The sequence below is a fragment of the Heterodontus francisci genome, chromosome 5 (assembly GCF_036365525.1).
Source record: "Heterodontus francisci isolate sHetFra1 chromosome 5, sHetFra1.hap1, whole genome shotgun sequence".
NCBI classification, from domain to species: Eukaryota; Metazoa; Chordata; class Chondrichthyes; order Heterodontiformes; family Heterodontidae; genus Heterodontus; species Heterodontus francisci.
Window position 1 is genome coordinate 34,909,335 of NC_090375.1, and position 14,358 is coordinate 34,923,692.

The following is a 14,358-nucleotide window of genomic DNA, read 5'->3' on the forward strand; positions in this document are numbered from 1 at the left end:
GGTGTGGGAGAAATGGGTTTGAATTCGTGGGACATTGGCACCAATCCTGGGGAAGGAGGGACCTGGTCCGATGCGACAGGCTCCGCCTGAATCATGCTCAGACCAGAGCCCTGGCGAATCGTATAACTAGGGCTGTAGATAGGGCTTTAAACTAAATAGTGGGGGGAGGGTTTAGTTGCATGGAAAAACAGGAAGTTAAAGGAGGAGGTAGGAGTGCAGGTTAGTGGTGAGGTTGATTGTTATCAAACTGCAAGAAGTATACTGGTTAAACCAGAAGAGAGAAATAATAAACAGGCGAATAAAGTATCAGTGCTGAGGGACAGGTTAGGGGGTAGAGCCCAAATAAGAGTTCTATATACAAATGCACGGAGTGTAAGGAATAAACTAGATGAACTGCAGGTGCAAATTCAAATGGAAGATTATGATGTGGTGGCCATTGCGGAGACGTGGCTGCAGGATGGTCGGGACTGGGAACTAAATATACCTGGTTATAAAGTTTACAGGAGGAACAGGGAAAATGGCAGAGGGGGTGGAGTAGCCTTACTGATTAGAAATAATATCACCTCATTGGTGAGGGAGGATATAATGAGGGGAAAGCATCCAGTGGAGACCTTATGGGTGGAATTGAGGAACAGAAAAGGATCTAAAACTGTAATCAGTGTTGTGTATAGACCCCCTGGTAGCAGTTCTGAGGTGTTAAATTGTATAAATGCACAAATTAGGCAAGTGTGTAACAAAGGCAGAGTAGTATTAATGGGGGATTTTAACTTACACATAGATTGGGAGAGGCAGACTAGCACCTATCAGAAAGGTAGTGAATTTCTGGAATGTGTCCAGGCTAGTTTCCTACAGCAATATGTCCTAGATGTAACAAGGGGACAGGCAATATTAGATTTACTTATGAGTAATGAGCCAAATTTAATTAGTAGCCTAACTGTGCGTGAACATTTATCAAATAGTGATCACAACATGATCGAATTCAAGGTAGCGTTTGAAAGTGAAAAGCACGAATCAGCTACTAGAATTTTAGACTTGGGTAAGGCTGACTTTACCGGGATAAGATACAGACTGTCCACGGTAAACTGGGTAGATCTGTGAATGGGTCAAACGACTGAAGAACAGTGGAGAATATTTAAAGAAACATTTAACGAAATACAGAGCGAGTATATACCCCTGAGAGGAAAAAGCTCCACTTCACAGAAAAAACAGCCACAGACAACTGAAGAGATTAGGGATGGCATAAAACAAAAAGAAATGGCTTACAAAAATGCAAAATGCAGCACAGATCCAGCCGAATGGGATCAATACAAAGACCAGCAAAGGGTCACAAAGCAGCTTATAAGAGCTACTAGAAGAGATTATGAAAGGAAACTTGCAAGGGACATCAAAATCAATAAGAAGAAATTTTATAGTTACATAAAGGGAAAATGGGTGGTCAAGAGCAATGTAGGCCTATTAAAAGCTGAAAATGGAGATTGCGTCATTGATAATGGGGAAATGGCAGACATGTTGAACAATTACTTTGCCTCAGTATTTAAAGTTGAAAACATGGATGACTTGTCGGAAGTCCCGAAAAAATTAATAGCCGATAGAGGACAGGAACTTAATACAACTAACGTAAATAAATAATCAGTAACAAGGAAATTAAGGGAACTAAAGAGTGAGAAATCCCCAAGACCTGACCGTTTCCATCCGAGGGTGTTAAAGGAAGTAGGGGAGCACATTGTAGATGCCCTAACTATAGTCTTTCAGAGTTCCCTAGATTCAGGAGTGGTCCCTCTGGATTGGAAAGTTGCACGTGTCACTCCACTTTTTAAGAAGGGTGAAAGGGGGAACCAAGGAAATTACAGACCAGTTAGCCTGACATCTGTGGTGGGCAAGTTGCTGGAGTCTATAATCAAGGATAGGATGACTGAACACCTAGAAAAATGTCAGTTAATCAGGGACAGCCAGCATGGATTCATGACGGGAAGGTCATGCCTGACAAATCTCATTGAATTTTTTGAAGAGGTGACTAAGGTAGTGGACAGGGGAGTGTCTTTGGATGCTATTTATATGGACTTCCGGAAAGCATTTGATAAAGTCCCACATAAGAGACTGTTAACTAAGGTAGAAGCCCATGGAGTTGAGAGCAAATTATTGACATGGTTAGAAGGTTGGTTGAGTGGTAGGCGACAGAGAGCGGGGATAATGGGTAAGTACTCCGACTGGCAAGATGTAACTAGTGGTGTCCCGCAGGGATCTGTGTTGGGGCCTCAATTATTCACATTATCCATTAACGACTTGGTTGATGGCATAGTAAGTCATTTAAAAAAAAATATATCCAAATTTGCTGATGATACAAAGTTAGGCGGCATTGTAAACAGTCTAGATGATAGCATAAAATTGCAAAGAGATATTGACAGACTAGGCGAGTGGGCAAAACTGTGGCATATGGATTTCAATGCGGGCAAGTGTGAGGTTATCCATTTTGGACCAAAGGATAGAGCAGGGTACATTCTAAATGGGAAGAGGTTAAGTACAGTAGATGTCCAAAGAGACTTGGGCTTCAGGTGCATAGATCTTTAAAATGCCACGAGCAAGTGCAGAAAATAATCAAAAAGGTTAATGGAATGCTAGCCTTTCTATCTAGAGGATTGGAGTATAAAGACACAGAGGTTATGCTGCAGCTGTACAAAACCCTGGTTAGATCCCACTTGGAGTACTGTGAGCAGTTCTGGGCATCACACCTTAGGAAGGATATATTGGCCTTGGAGGGAGTGCAACGTAGGTTTACAAGAATGATACCTGACTACAGGGGTTAAGTTACGAGGAGAGATTACACAAATTAGACTTGTTTTTGCTAGAATTTAGAAGGTTAAGGGGTGATCTGATTGAAGTCTTCAAGATATTAACAGGAAAAGACAGGCTAGATAAAGATAAACTATTTCCACTGGTTGGAGATTCTAAAACTAGGGGGCATAGTCTAAAAATTAGGAGCGTAACATTCAGGGGAGATGTTAGGAAGCACTTCTTCACGCAAAGGGTGGTAGAGGTTTGGAACTCTCTCCCATAAACAGCAGTTGAAGCTAGATCAGTTGTTAATTTTAAATCTGAGATAGATTTTTGTTAAGCAAAGATATTAAGGGATATGGGCCAAAGGCAGGTATATGGAGTTAGGCCGCAGATCAACCATGATCTCATTGAATGGTGGGACAGGCTCGAGGGGCTGAATGGCCTACTTCTGTTCCTATCTTCCTATGTTCCTATGCTCCTACATTCAAAGCCATATTGGAGCATTCACTAGTGGAGAAGTACCTCTGGGGTAAACATTGAAACAATACAACCTGAGAGAGATTTGGGATTCTTAAGACTTTGTATCTCATTAAAGTTACAAAAAGTACTGAGTAAACCATGTGGCAGTCTCCCCAGCCTGTGTGAACTTGTTACACACAGCAGACAAGCTTTGAGAGCTAACCAGTGCAGGACCCCGGTGGGGCTGTCTCTCTCTCTCTCACTCTCTCTCTCTCTCCAGGTAACATTGCAAGTTTCGAAACCTGACTGCAACTGCGGAACATCCAAGTCTACCATTGCTACAGACAGAGACCCCAGGGGAGAAAGCCATCTACATCACTGTTTCCAAGAAAATCCTGAATCATGTGGACCAGCTGTAAGTGCACTTCTACCAGCCAGAGACTTCAGAACCACAAATTCAGACAGAAGACAACTGAATTACCAGACCCCACGACTGTATATTATTTTTATTTGTTCTGGACTCTAATCCAACCAAACTCTTCTTCATCATTCTGTAACCTATTTGTGCGTGTGTGATTGTCATGTGTGTGTGTGTGTGAAAGTTGGAGCATGGTTTATTATTTTCACTTAGATCAGGATTTGATTTTAAGTACAATAAACAAACCTCTATCATGTTTATACTCAAGAAAACCTGTCTGATTGGTTCTTTTATGATCATAGCACATAAAGGGTTAAACACTCATTGAATTGGTAAACGCATCAACTGTCTAAAAAGGTATAAATCCTGTTGCGGTCAAACAAAGGGAAGGACAAGAGGGGAGTCTTTCGACCCCTCCTCACCTGATCATAGCAGTTGGAACAGGACTCTTCAACTTGAAAGAGAACATGCAGACTGTATTAAATATTTCAATATTGCTGCACAATTAGCAAGTTCAGAACCTGCCAAATTTGTGCTGCATTTATTTTCTTAATGTGAAATCATTTTGCAGTTGATATACATTGACGTTCAGAAATAGGCTGGGCCTGTTCTAAAGTGATTATATAAGCAGCAGCATCTGTGACTGCTGCCGTTTTAGCATCTCAGCTGAAGGTTCCTGCAGGGAATGAGGTTCATGGTAGAAGGGAGTAAAAATAAAGCAAAAAGTGCGATGGTGTGGAGGTAGGGGCAGCTGTACTTTTGGATTGAATGGGGAGTTCCAGCTACAAATTACTTTTTACCCTAATATGCTCCATTACCAGAGCTCAGTATTCTAATCGCTATATCTTTGGTTTTCCCCTTGGTTAACTCCCTCTAACTTCCAGCCTGGGTACTCCTTTGCCCTGTAAAGCAATCTTCTGCCTAAGAAGTAACTATATAAATACAAGCTGCTGAAGTTTTGACAGTGATTTCTGGCTCCAGTACATATATGAAATTGTGTATAATTGCCTCTGATATTAGTGAATGGTAAGTGTAATATTATAATTTAAATTCAAAACTCAAAAGGAGAAACCTCCACCTTTCTGTCTGAGAAACATCTGTTAGAAATGAATGCAAGAAAGCATGGAAAAGAAAAGACTACTTGGTTAACCCCACTTCCCACTCCCTCACACAAAGCACATACAATTTACTCTCTGTACTCTTGTCTACTGCTGAGAGAACAGTCTGCATATATGTTCCTTGATCCCAAAAAGCAATCAAGCAAAACTCCAGCATATTCATCCATCTTCACACCTCCATCACTAATTGCAGGCAGAGCCCTCCACAGCTCACATGCTCCTCCCTCTCCCAAAAAAACAAGCCTTTGTGACCTGTGAAGTATGTGATCACTTCAGTTTAAACTTCTGCCTTTTATATTGTTTCTGCAGAGTTTCCATAGATCTCCCACCAAAGCCAGAGTGGACGATCGGGGGAACCTCCATGTAAATTAATGGCGTATATGTTCACTCAGCTGCTTTCTGAAGGGGTTTCACTGACTTGGCTTCGATTCCCATTAGTTCATCTCTTGTCTCCCAGACCATTAACAATCTTGCACTGTTTAAAATACATACACTTTTTCAAGTGTATTACACTATTCCATCTCTAGATTACAAAAAGGATATAAGAAGCACTGCAATAAGTGCAAAAGATTTTATAACGATGATACCAGAACTGAGAGAGTACAACTATCATGACCAACAAGCTGGTGCTCATTTCTCAGGAAAAGAGAAGGCAGAGGGATGATCTAACAAAGGTCTTTAAGTTTATGAAGGGGTTCAATAGAGCAGACTTGGAAAGAAGTTTCCACTTGCAGGGAAGTCCAAAACTAGGGGCCTTAAGTATACGATGGTCACTAATAAATTCAGTAAGAAATTCAGCAGAAACTTCTTTATCCAGAAACTGATGCGAATGTTGAACTCACTACCATATGGCATAGTTGAGATGAAGAGCATAGATGCATTTAAGGGGAAGCTAGACAAGCACATGAGTAAGTAAGGAATAGAAGGATCTGCTGATAGGCTGAGATGAAGTCAGGTGAAAGGTAGCTCTTGTGCAGCATAAACACAGACATGATCTGTTGGGCCAAATGGCCTGTCCTCATGCTGTAAATTTCAATGTAATCTAATACATGCTGGAAAGAGATTGAAAGGGAGTTAAGCTGCTGCACATACTTTTACATTGTTTTATCTGTTTGCAGTAGTGGGTTCTCTTTACCTTTGACTGCCATGTTAAATCTCCTCCCTCCTCAATCAATGCCTGGATCATTTTCAAGTTCCCATGACGAGCTGCGACATGCATGGCCGTTTCACCATTCTGCCGACATCAAAACAAAGCAACCAAACAGATCACAAAAACATTCACTATAGCCAGAAAATAATAGCCAATGCTAAGCAGTCTAGACAATAGGTCCGGGTTTCTACAACTTGTCGAGGCAACTTTGGCTTAAGAGCAAAGTTGCATCTTTTGTTCCAAAGAAATTCATGCATAACTAATTTACACCAATTTTTACACTGAAGCACTGTCACATGCTAATTTCCTCGAATGTTTCCAAGACACATCTGCTGAAATCCTCTCCCACACATTTTTATAGCCCCACACCAATGCAAAAGACCAACTCACGTGATTTTCCTGTGGTCAAGTCAGTAATGTGCTGGCACAGATTTACCTCCCAAATGTAGGTTCAGCTGGACCCAAAGTTACGTGGTCTCGGTAAAACTGTAAAAGTGCCTGCATTTCTGGTTCTGAAGTTTAATGTTTTTCTTTATGGAAGAGTCACTTTTATAGCTGTTGATGCATCCTCGTCCCAAAACACCATTTTATTTCCTCCTATAATGCCTGTAATGTACCCCTGTGAAGTCCAGGATCGTCGAGGGACCCAGGCCACAGGTGAGTGATGGCATGGAGAGGTTTCATGGGATGGGGATCACAAAGCAGGAGGTTTGGGGGGGGGGGGGGGTCAGCAGCAAGGGCAGGGGGCTGGCTCTCAGTAGCACACCCTCCTTGCCCCCCCCCCCCCACCACACTTTCGAATTCCGGGTCCCTCGATTATTCACTAAGTGCTTTTCAAAAGTATTCTTCTGACTCCATACACAGCAATTTAAATTAATTATTTTAAACATTTGCAGGATACAGAGATACGTACTGCGTATCTTGTAGTGTCCAGCCTTTGAAGAATAAATTTTATTTCAGCACTATTATCACCCGAGCACCTTGAGGCTCCATTCACTTTGTTTCAGCCACAAATTGATTAGGTTGGTTGACTGTGCTGATTCACGGCAGATTTTATGTTTATGCTTATTGTCATGGAAGCGTATTTTTTTCTCTGTTTAAAAATTAAAGGGGGTCTATGTGCCTTTAAGACTGAGAGTTTTTCGTCTTGCTGAAGACAGTTTGTGCAAGCTGCAAGCCGGTTTACTGAGCAACAGCAAGAGAGAGAGAGGTCAAATGCAGTATTGTATCAGTTTGACTGTGGGAAAAGACTGGCTAGAACCAGTTTGTACTGGCAGGCCAGCAAAGCATGCACCTTGAAGGAAGGAAGGATTTGTCTCTCTCAGCAGAAAATCTACATTGGCTGTATTTCGCCATAAAAGGAAAAGACCTCTGGAATGGAATATTTGTATTATTGGAGGTAGCAAATTCCTTTTTACTCCAGTGTCTAAGAAGTCTCAGGAGTGACATTCTGTTGCCTTTCGAGTTTCTGGGAGTTTTGGAAACTCAGTAAAGTTTCTACTGATAGACTGCTAATTCAAAAATTTAAATAGACCTGTTGTTATAATCCTTGTTGAAAGAGTTGTGTGACGCCTACTGTAGCTGAAGTACCGTGAATGCCTATTACAGACTGTTCATCAAACTCACCTGGAGAATTCGAGTAGCATCTGACTATTCGACTCTGGGACACCTCACTGAACTAGGAATGTAACCAAGCAAGACTTACAACCCAGTTATTTTATTATTCCTAAGAAACAACTCTAATTTAAAACATCATTTTAGTACCGGTTAACCATTGGTATTTGAATGTATGTTTGTGTGCATGAGGGTGAGGAGGAATAAGAAATTATAAAGTCTTTTCAGACATAGATTTATCTCAATATTGTTTAAGATTTAGTTTTATTAATAAATAGTTAATTTGTTGTCGTTTAAAGACATCTGGTTTGGTGTGTTTTATTCTGGGGGTTAATACAGTGTTTAATTTGGCTAATTTCCAGTATGTAGGAAACTTTAATAATATGCTGTGACCTGTGGAGTAACGGGACTGAATTGATAGTGTGTTCCTCCCTCGTTGGTCGCACCACTATGCTTATGCTAATTTGCTGGTTTGCGCAGAAAAAACTTGAGTGCAATTTCACCTCAGCCAGCCAGCCACAAATCATCCTGACTTGAAACTGTATTGCCGTTCCTTCACTGTCGCTGAGTCAAAAATCTGGAATTCCCTTCCTACCAGCACTGTGGGTGTACCCACACCACATGGACTGCAGCTGAAGAAGGCAGCTCACCACTACCTTCTCAAGGGCATTTAGGGATGGGCAACCAAATGTTGGCCTTGCCAGCGATGTTCATATCCCAAGAACGAATAAAAAAAATCATCCTGGCATTATATTCTAGCATCCTTTTGGATTAGCCTTCAGAGGTACATTTATTTATCTGTGCGTGCATGTATACATGCCTATTTATGTACAGGTGAGAACAGGTTCAGGCTGGAATATGAGGTCTCTATGGCCAAGTGCCATAATGATGTTCAGTAACAAGGCACATAAACTTGGCTGAGGCAGGCACCTGTGCACTTAAACCTCAGCAAGGACACACAGACATCAGGAAAGGAGGAAAATGGATAAAAATGAAAAAAAGGAAAACAGAGATAGAGGCTTCTTAACGGAGATTACTTACAATGAGGAATCTCACCATAAATGTTGCCAACAGCTGTACCCTAATTATTCAAGCTTGTGCTCATATAAGCACTGGAAGATAAAGCAATATAACAAATCCTAGTAATACAATAAAAGAAAATATATGCCAGACTCCTCATTCCAATGTAAATCTGCTTTACAGCTGCTGATTAATTCCTTTACTGTAATTGGCAGCAAGCAAATCTCGCAACCTTTGTTTAGTTTTTAAGCCATCTCATTAGCTTTTGTTTTATGTAGCGTTATAAAAAAAAATGAGTGGTACAGTAAATTTTGCTGTTCTGCCTTCGGATCTCATTAAAGTCCCAAAGTAAATTATTGCCCAATTGTCCAAAATACAAGATGCAATATGAACTGCTTTTTTTCATCAGTAGCCAGCAGTTTTAATTTTAAAAAGACATTGTATATATTCTCACCTCTTGTTCAGCATTTACATCAGCTCCACTTTTTAACAGCATCTCCGCCACTTTCTCACCATCCTTAACTCGAGCTGCAATGTGTAGTGGAGTCTCCTGAGCCTGTCGAGAGAAAGGCAGCATCACTGGGCCTTAACCTATACTGCCTCAATCATAAGCTGGAACCAACGGCAAATTAAAATGTCTTTTGTGAATTTAGGTTGTTCCAGAGCCCTTCACAGCCAATTAAGCATTTATGAAGAGTAATGTCGAGAACTGAGGCAACCAATTTGTGCATAGCAACGTCCCAGCAATTGCAATGAGATAAATAGCCAGTTGATCTATTTTGTTCTGTGGGTTGAGCTCTGCTGTATCACTATTAAATAGCATTTACAGCACTGAAACTGAGCCCAATAGTCTCCCACATTCTACCCTCCGTAAACTCTGCTGCTTGTGTCTTAACTCACACTGACTCCCATTCCCCTATCACCTCTGTGCTCGCTGACCTACATTGGCTCCCAGTCAAACGACGCTGTGATTTTAAAATTCTCATCCTTGTTTTCAAATCCCTCCCTGGCCTCCCCAGAATCTGCCTAGATATCTGCGCTTCTCTAATTCTGGCCTCTTGTGCATCCCTGATTTTAATTGCTCCACCATTAGAATCATAGAATCATAGAAAGTTTACGGCACAGAAAGAAGCCACTTGGTCCATCGTGTCTGCGCCAGCCCAAAAATGAGCCACCCAGTCTAATCCCACCTTCCAGCATTTGGTCCGTAGCCCTGCAGGTTACGGCACTTGAGGTGCATATCCAGACTCCTTTTAAATGAGTTGAGGGTTTCTGCCTCTGCTATCCTTTCAAGCAGTGAGTTCCAGACCCTCACCACCATCTGGGCGAAAACACTTTTCCTCATCTCCCCTCTAATTTTTCTACCAATCACTTTAAATCTATGTCCCTTAGTCACTGACCCCTCTGCTAATGTAAATAGGCTCTTCACACCCACTTTATCCAGGCCCCACATAATTCTGTACATTTCAGTCAGATCACCCCTCAGACTTCTCTGTTCCAAGGAGAACAACCCCAGTCTATCTAATCTTTCCTTATAGCTGCATTTTTCCAGTCCTGGCAACATCCTTGTACATCTCCTTTAATTATTTAGAGATACAGCACTGAAACAGGCCCTTTGGCCCTCCGAGTCTGTGCCGACCAACAACCACCCATTTATATTAATCCTACATTAACCCCATATTCTCTACCGCATCCACACCATTCTCCTACCACCTACCTACACTCGGGGCAATTTACAATGGCCAATTTACCTATCAATCTGCAAGTCTTTGGCTGTGGTAAAAACCAGAGCACCCGGCGGAAACCCACACAGACACAGGGAGAACTTGCAAACTCCGCACAGGCAGTACCCAGAACCGAACCCAGGTTGCTGGAGCTGTGAGGCTGCGGTGCTAACCACTGCGCCACTGTGCTGCCCTCTCTAATGCAATTACATCCATTCTGTAATGAGGTGACCAGAATTGCAAACAGTACTCAAGTTGTGACCTAACCAATAATTTATACAGTTCCAGCATAGCCTCCCTGCTCTTATATTCTGTACCTCAGCTAATAAAGGAAAGGATCCCATATGCTTTCTTAACCACCTTATCGACCTGCTGCCTTCAGGGATCTGTGGACATTCACTCCAAGGTCCCTCAATTCCTCTGCACCTCTCAGTATTCTCCAATTAATCGTGTATTCCTTTGCCTTGTTTGACCTCCCCAAATGCATCACCTCACACTTCTCCAGGTTGAATTCCATTTGCCACTTTTCTGCACACCTGACCAGTCCATCAATATCTTCCTGCAGCCTACAGCTATCCTCCTCACTATCTACCACACGGCCAATCCTTGTGTCATCTACAAACTACTTGATTATGCCCATACATTGACGTCCAAATCGTTAACATATATGACAAAAAGCAGGGGACTCAGTACTGAGCCCTGCAGAACGCCACTGGAAAAAGCCCCCCAATCGCAAAAACACCCATCAACAATTACCCTTTGTTTCCTGCCACTGAGCCAACTTTGTATCCACCTTGCTACATTTCTCTGGATCCCATGGGATTTTATTTTTTTAACCAGTCTGCCATGTGGAACCTTGTCAAAAGCCATGCTAAAATCAATGTAGACTACATCAACTGCACTGTCCTCATAAATTCTGCTTGTTATTTCTTCAAAAACAAAATTGGTCAGACAAGATCTTCCTTTAACTTTTCCATGCTGATTATTCTTAATTAATCTGTTCCCTTCTAAGTGACAGTTTATCCTGTCTCTCAGAATTGATTCCAATAATTTGCCCACTACTGAGGTTAGACTGACTGTCCTGTAATTATTCGATCTATCCCTCACTCCATTTTTAAACAGACGTACAACGTTAGGAGTTCTCCAATCCTCCGGCACCACACCTGGTCAAACCTTTCGTTTTTTCCTCATTTGCTGCTTTTAATAGCCTAGTCTACATTTCATCTGGCCCTGGTGATTTATTAACTTCCAAGAACGCTAATCCCATAAATACTTCCTCTCTCCCAATGTTTATCACATCCAATACTTCACACCCCTCTTTCTTAACTACAAAACTGTATTGTCCCCCTCTTTTGTGATGACAAATGCAAACTATTCATTAAGAACAATACCAATATCTTCGATCTTTTATGGGCCCTACTCTCTCCTTAGTTATCCTCTTACTCTTAATGTATTGATAAAACATCTTTGGGTTCACCTTGATGTGGCTTGCCAATATTCTTTCAAGCCCTCTCTTAGCTTTCCAAATTTCCTTTTTGATTTCACCCCTCCACTTACTATAGTCCTTTTGACTTTCTGTACTATTAAGTTCTCAGTGTCAGACATAAGTTTTCCTTTTCTGCCTTATCTTAACATGTAAACTCCTTGACATCCATGCGCCTCTAGATTTGGCCATCCCACCCTCTTTCTTTGTGGGAACATGTTTACTCTGAACCCGTTGAATCTTTCCTTTGAATGCCTCCCACTGTTCTGACACTGATTTACCTTCAAGTATCTGGTTCCAGTTCACTTTCGATAAATCACTCTTCAGCTCAGTAAAATTGGCTTTGCCCCAATTGAGAACTGTTCTATCTCTGTCCTTTTCCATAATTATGTGAAACCTGACTGAATTATCATCACTACCATGAAGATGCTCTCCCACTTCCACTCCTTCACCTGCCCATCTTCATTTCCTAAAACTAAGTCTAAAACTGCACCCTCTCTTGTTGGACTTGCTACAAACTGGGCAAAAAAGTTTTCCTGAATGCACATCAAGAATTCACACTAATACTATCCCAGTTAATATTGGGGTAGTTCAAATTCCCTACTATTACTGCCTTATAGTTCTTGCACTTCTGAGATTTGCCTACATATCTGCTCTTCCATCTCCCTCTGACTGGGGTCTATCATACACTCCCAGCAGTGTGATTGCCCCTTTTTTGTTCCTTAGCTCGATCCATTTGGCCTCATTTGATGAACCTTCCAACATATCATCCCTCCTCACAGCTGTAATAGTTTCTTTGACCAAAATTTCCACTCCCCCTCCTTTCCTATCCCCCTCCCTATCGTGTCTGAAAACCCTGTAACCAGGAATGTTGAGATGCCATTCCTGTCCCTCCTTAAGCTAGTTTTCTGTAATAGCTATGATATCATACTGCCATATGCCTATCTATGCCCTCAACTCATCTACTTTATTTGCTATACACCTCGCATTGAAATAGATACCCTTGAGCATTTCCAAACTCTTTAAAAAAAAATTCTAATCTTTGTTTTCTCTGCCTTCCAGACTCATCCATCAATTTTCTGCCTTCCATTTTCATTTCTGATTTTGTCCCAACTGAGTCTACCCTCAGGTCCCCATCCCCCTGCCAAACTAGTTTAAACCCTCCTCAACAGCACGAGCAAAACATCCCACAAGGAACTCAGTCCCGGCTCTGTTCAGGTGTAGCCCCTCCTGCATCAGGTCCCATCTCCCCCAGAGCCAGTCCCAATGTCCCAAGAATCTAAAGCCTTCCCTCTTGCACCAACTTTCCAGCCACGCATTCATCTGTCTAATCCTTCCATTCCTGTACTCACTTGCGCGTGGCACTGGGAGTAATCTGGAGATTACTACTTTTGAGGTCCCACTTGCTAATTTCTTACCCAGCTCAGTAAACTCTTTCCGCAGGACTACATCTCTCTTTCTACCTATGTCGTTGGTACCAATGTGAACCACGACTGCTGGCTGTTCACTCTCCCCACTCAGGATGATCTGCCGCCACTCAGTGGCATCCATGACCCTGGCACCAGGGAGGCAACACACCATCCTGGATTGACACCTGCGGCCACAGAAACACCTGTCTGTTCCCCTAACTATTGAATCTCCTATCACTATCGCTCTTCCAGTCTTCCTTGTGCCCCTCTGTGTAACTGAGCTGGCCGTGATGCCTTTGCCTTGGCACTGGCTGCATTTTCCAGATGAACCATCACCTTCCCCAATATTCAGAATTGAATACCTTTTGGAGAGTGAGACGCAGTCAGGGGTCTCCTGCACTACCTGCCTGTTTCTTCTTGACTGTCTGGTGGTCACCCATTCCCTCTCTCCCTGCATACTCTTAAGCTGTGGGCTGACCACATCTATAAATGTGCTATCCACAAAGCTCTCATCCTCGCGGATGCACCGCAGTGTCGCCAGCTGCTGCTCAAGTTCTGAAACCCGGAGCTCAAGCTGCTGCAACTGACTTCACTTCCTGCACATATGGTTATCCAGGATATGAGAAGCATCCTGGAGTTGCCACATAGCACTCTAGATGTTGGAGCAGCTCTGCCATTCCTTTATTTATTAGTTAATAACCTTGCTACTGCTAATAAACCTTTACCAATACTAATAAACCTTACTACAATTAATAAACCTTGCTAATGTTAATAAACCTTATTCATACTGATCAACCTTATTGGTAGTTATAAATGTTACCATAAAAAAGCTAAGATACACCAGCTTATTTCTTAGTTTAGGTAACTAGGAAATACTCACCAGCCAATCACCTACATGCTTCCCTGCGATGTCACACCTCGATTTTTCTGTCTGAGTGCCGGCATACAGTGGCAGCAGCAGCAACTAGCCCCGCTCTGCTCTCGCTGTTTCCCGCTCTCTCAGTGAACTCTCAGTCTCTCCTGAGCTCACTTATGCTCCGCTCCTCTCTCACTGTTCCCCGCTCTCTCGGTGAATTGTTGCTCTCTCCCAGGCTGTTTATGCTCCGTTTCTCTCTCACTGTTTCCCCCTCTCTGGGTGAACTCTCACTCTCTTTCGCTGGGCTCTTTATGCCCTGCTCCTTTCTCGCT

General features: G+C 42.3%; 1 protein-coding gene across 6 annotated transcripts in view; it reads right to left on the bottom strand.

Moving 5' to 3' along the window:
* The window catches only part of trpn1 (transient receptor potential cation channel, subfamily N, member 1), a 375,819-nt gene that overhangs the window by 131,911 nt on the left and 229,550 nt on the right, over positions 1 to 14,358 (bottom strand). For all 6 annotated transcript variants that reach the window (XM_068031339.1, XM_068031338.1, XM_068031337.1 and 3 more), the window contains 2 exons: positions 9,009 to 9,110; positions 5,906 to 6,004 (listed from right to left, as the gene is read on the bottom strand). In XM_068031339.1, the coding sequence (XP_067887440.1) occupies positions 5,906 to 6,004; positions 9,009 to 9,110 (201 nt within the window). The remainder of the gene's footprint in view (positions 1 to 5,905; positions 6,005 to 9,008; positions 9,111 to 14,358) is intronic.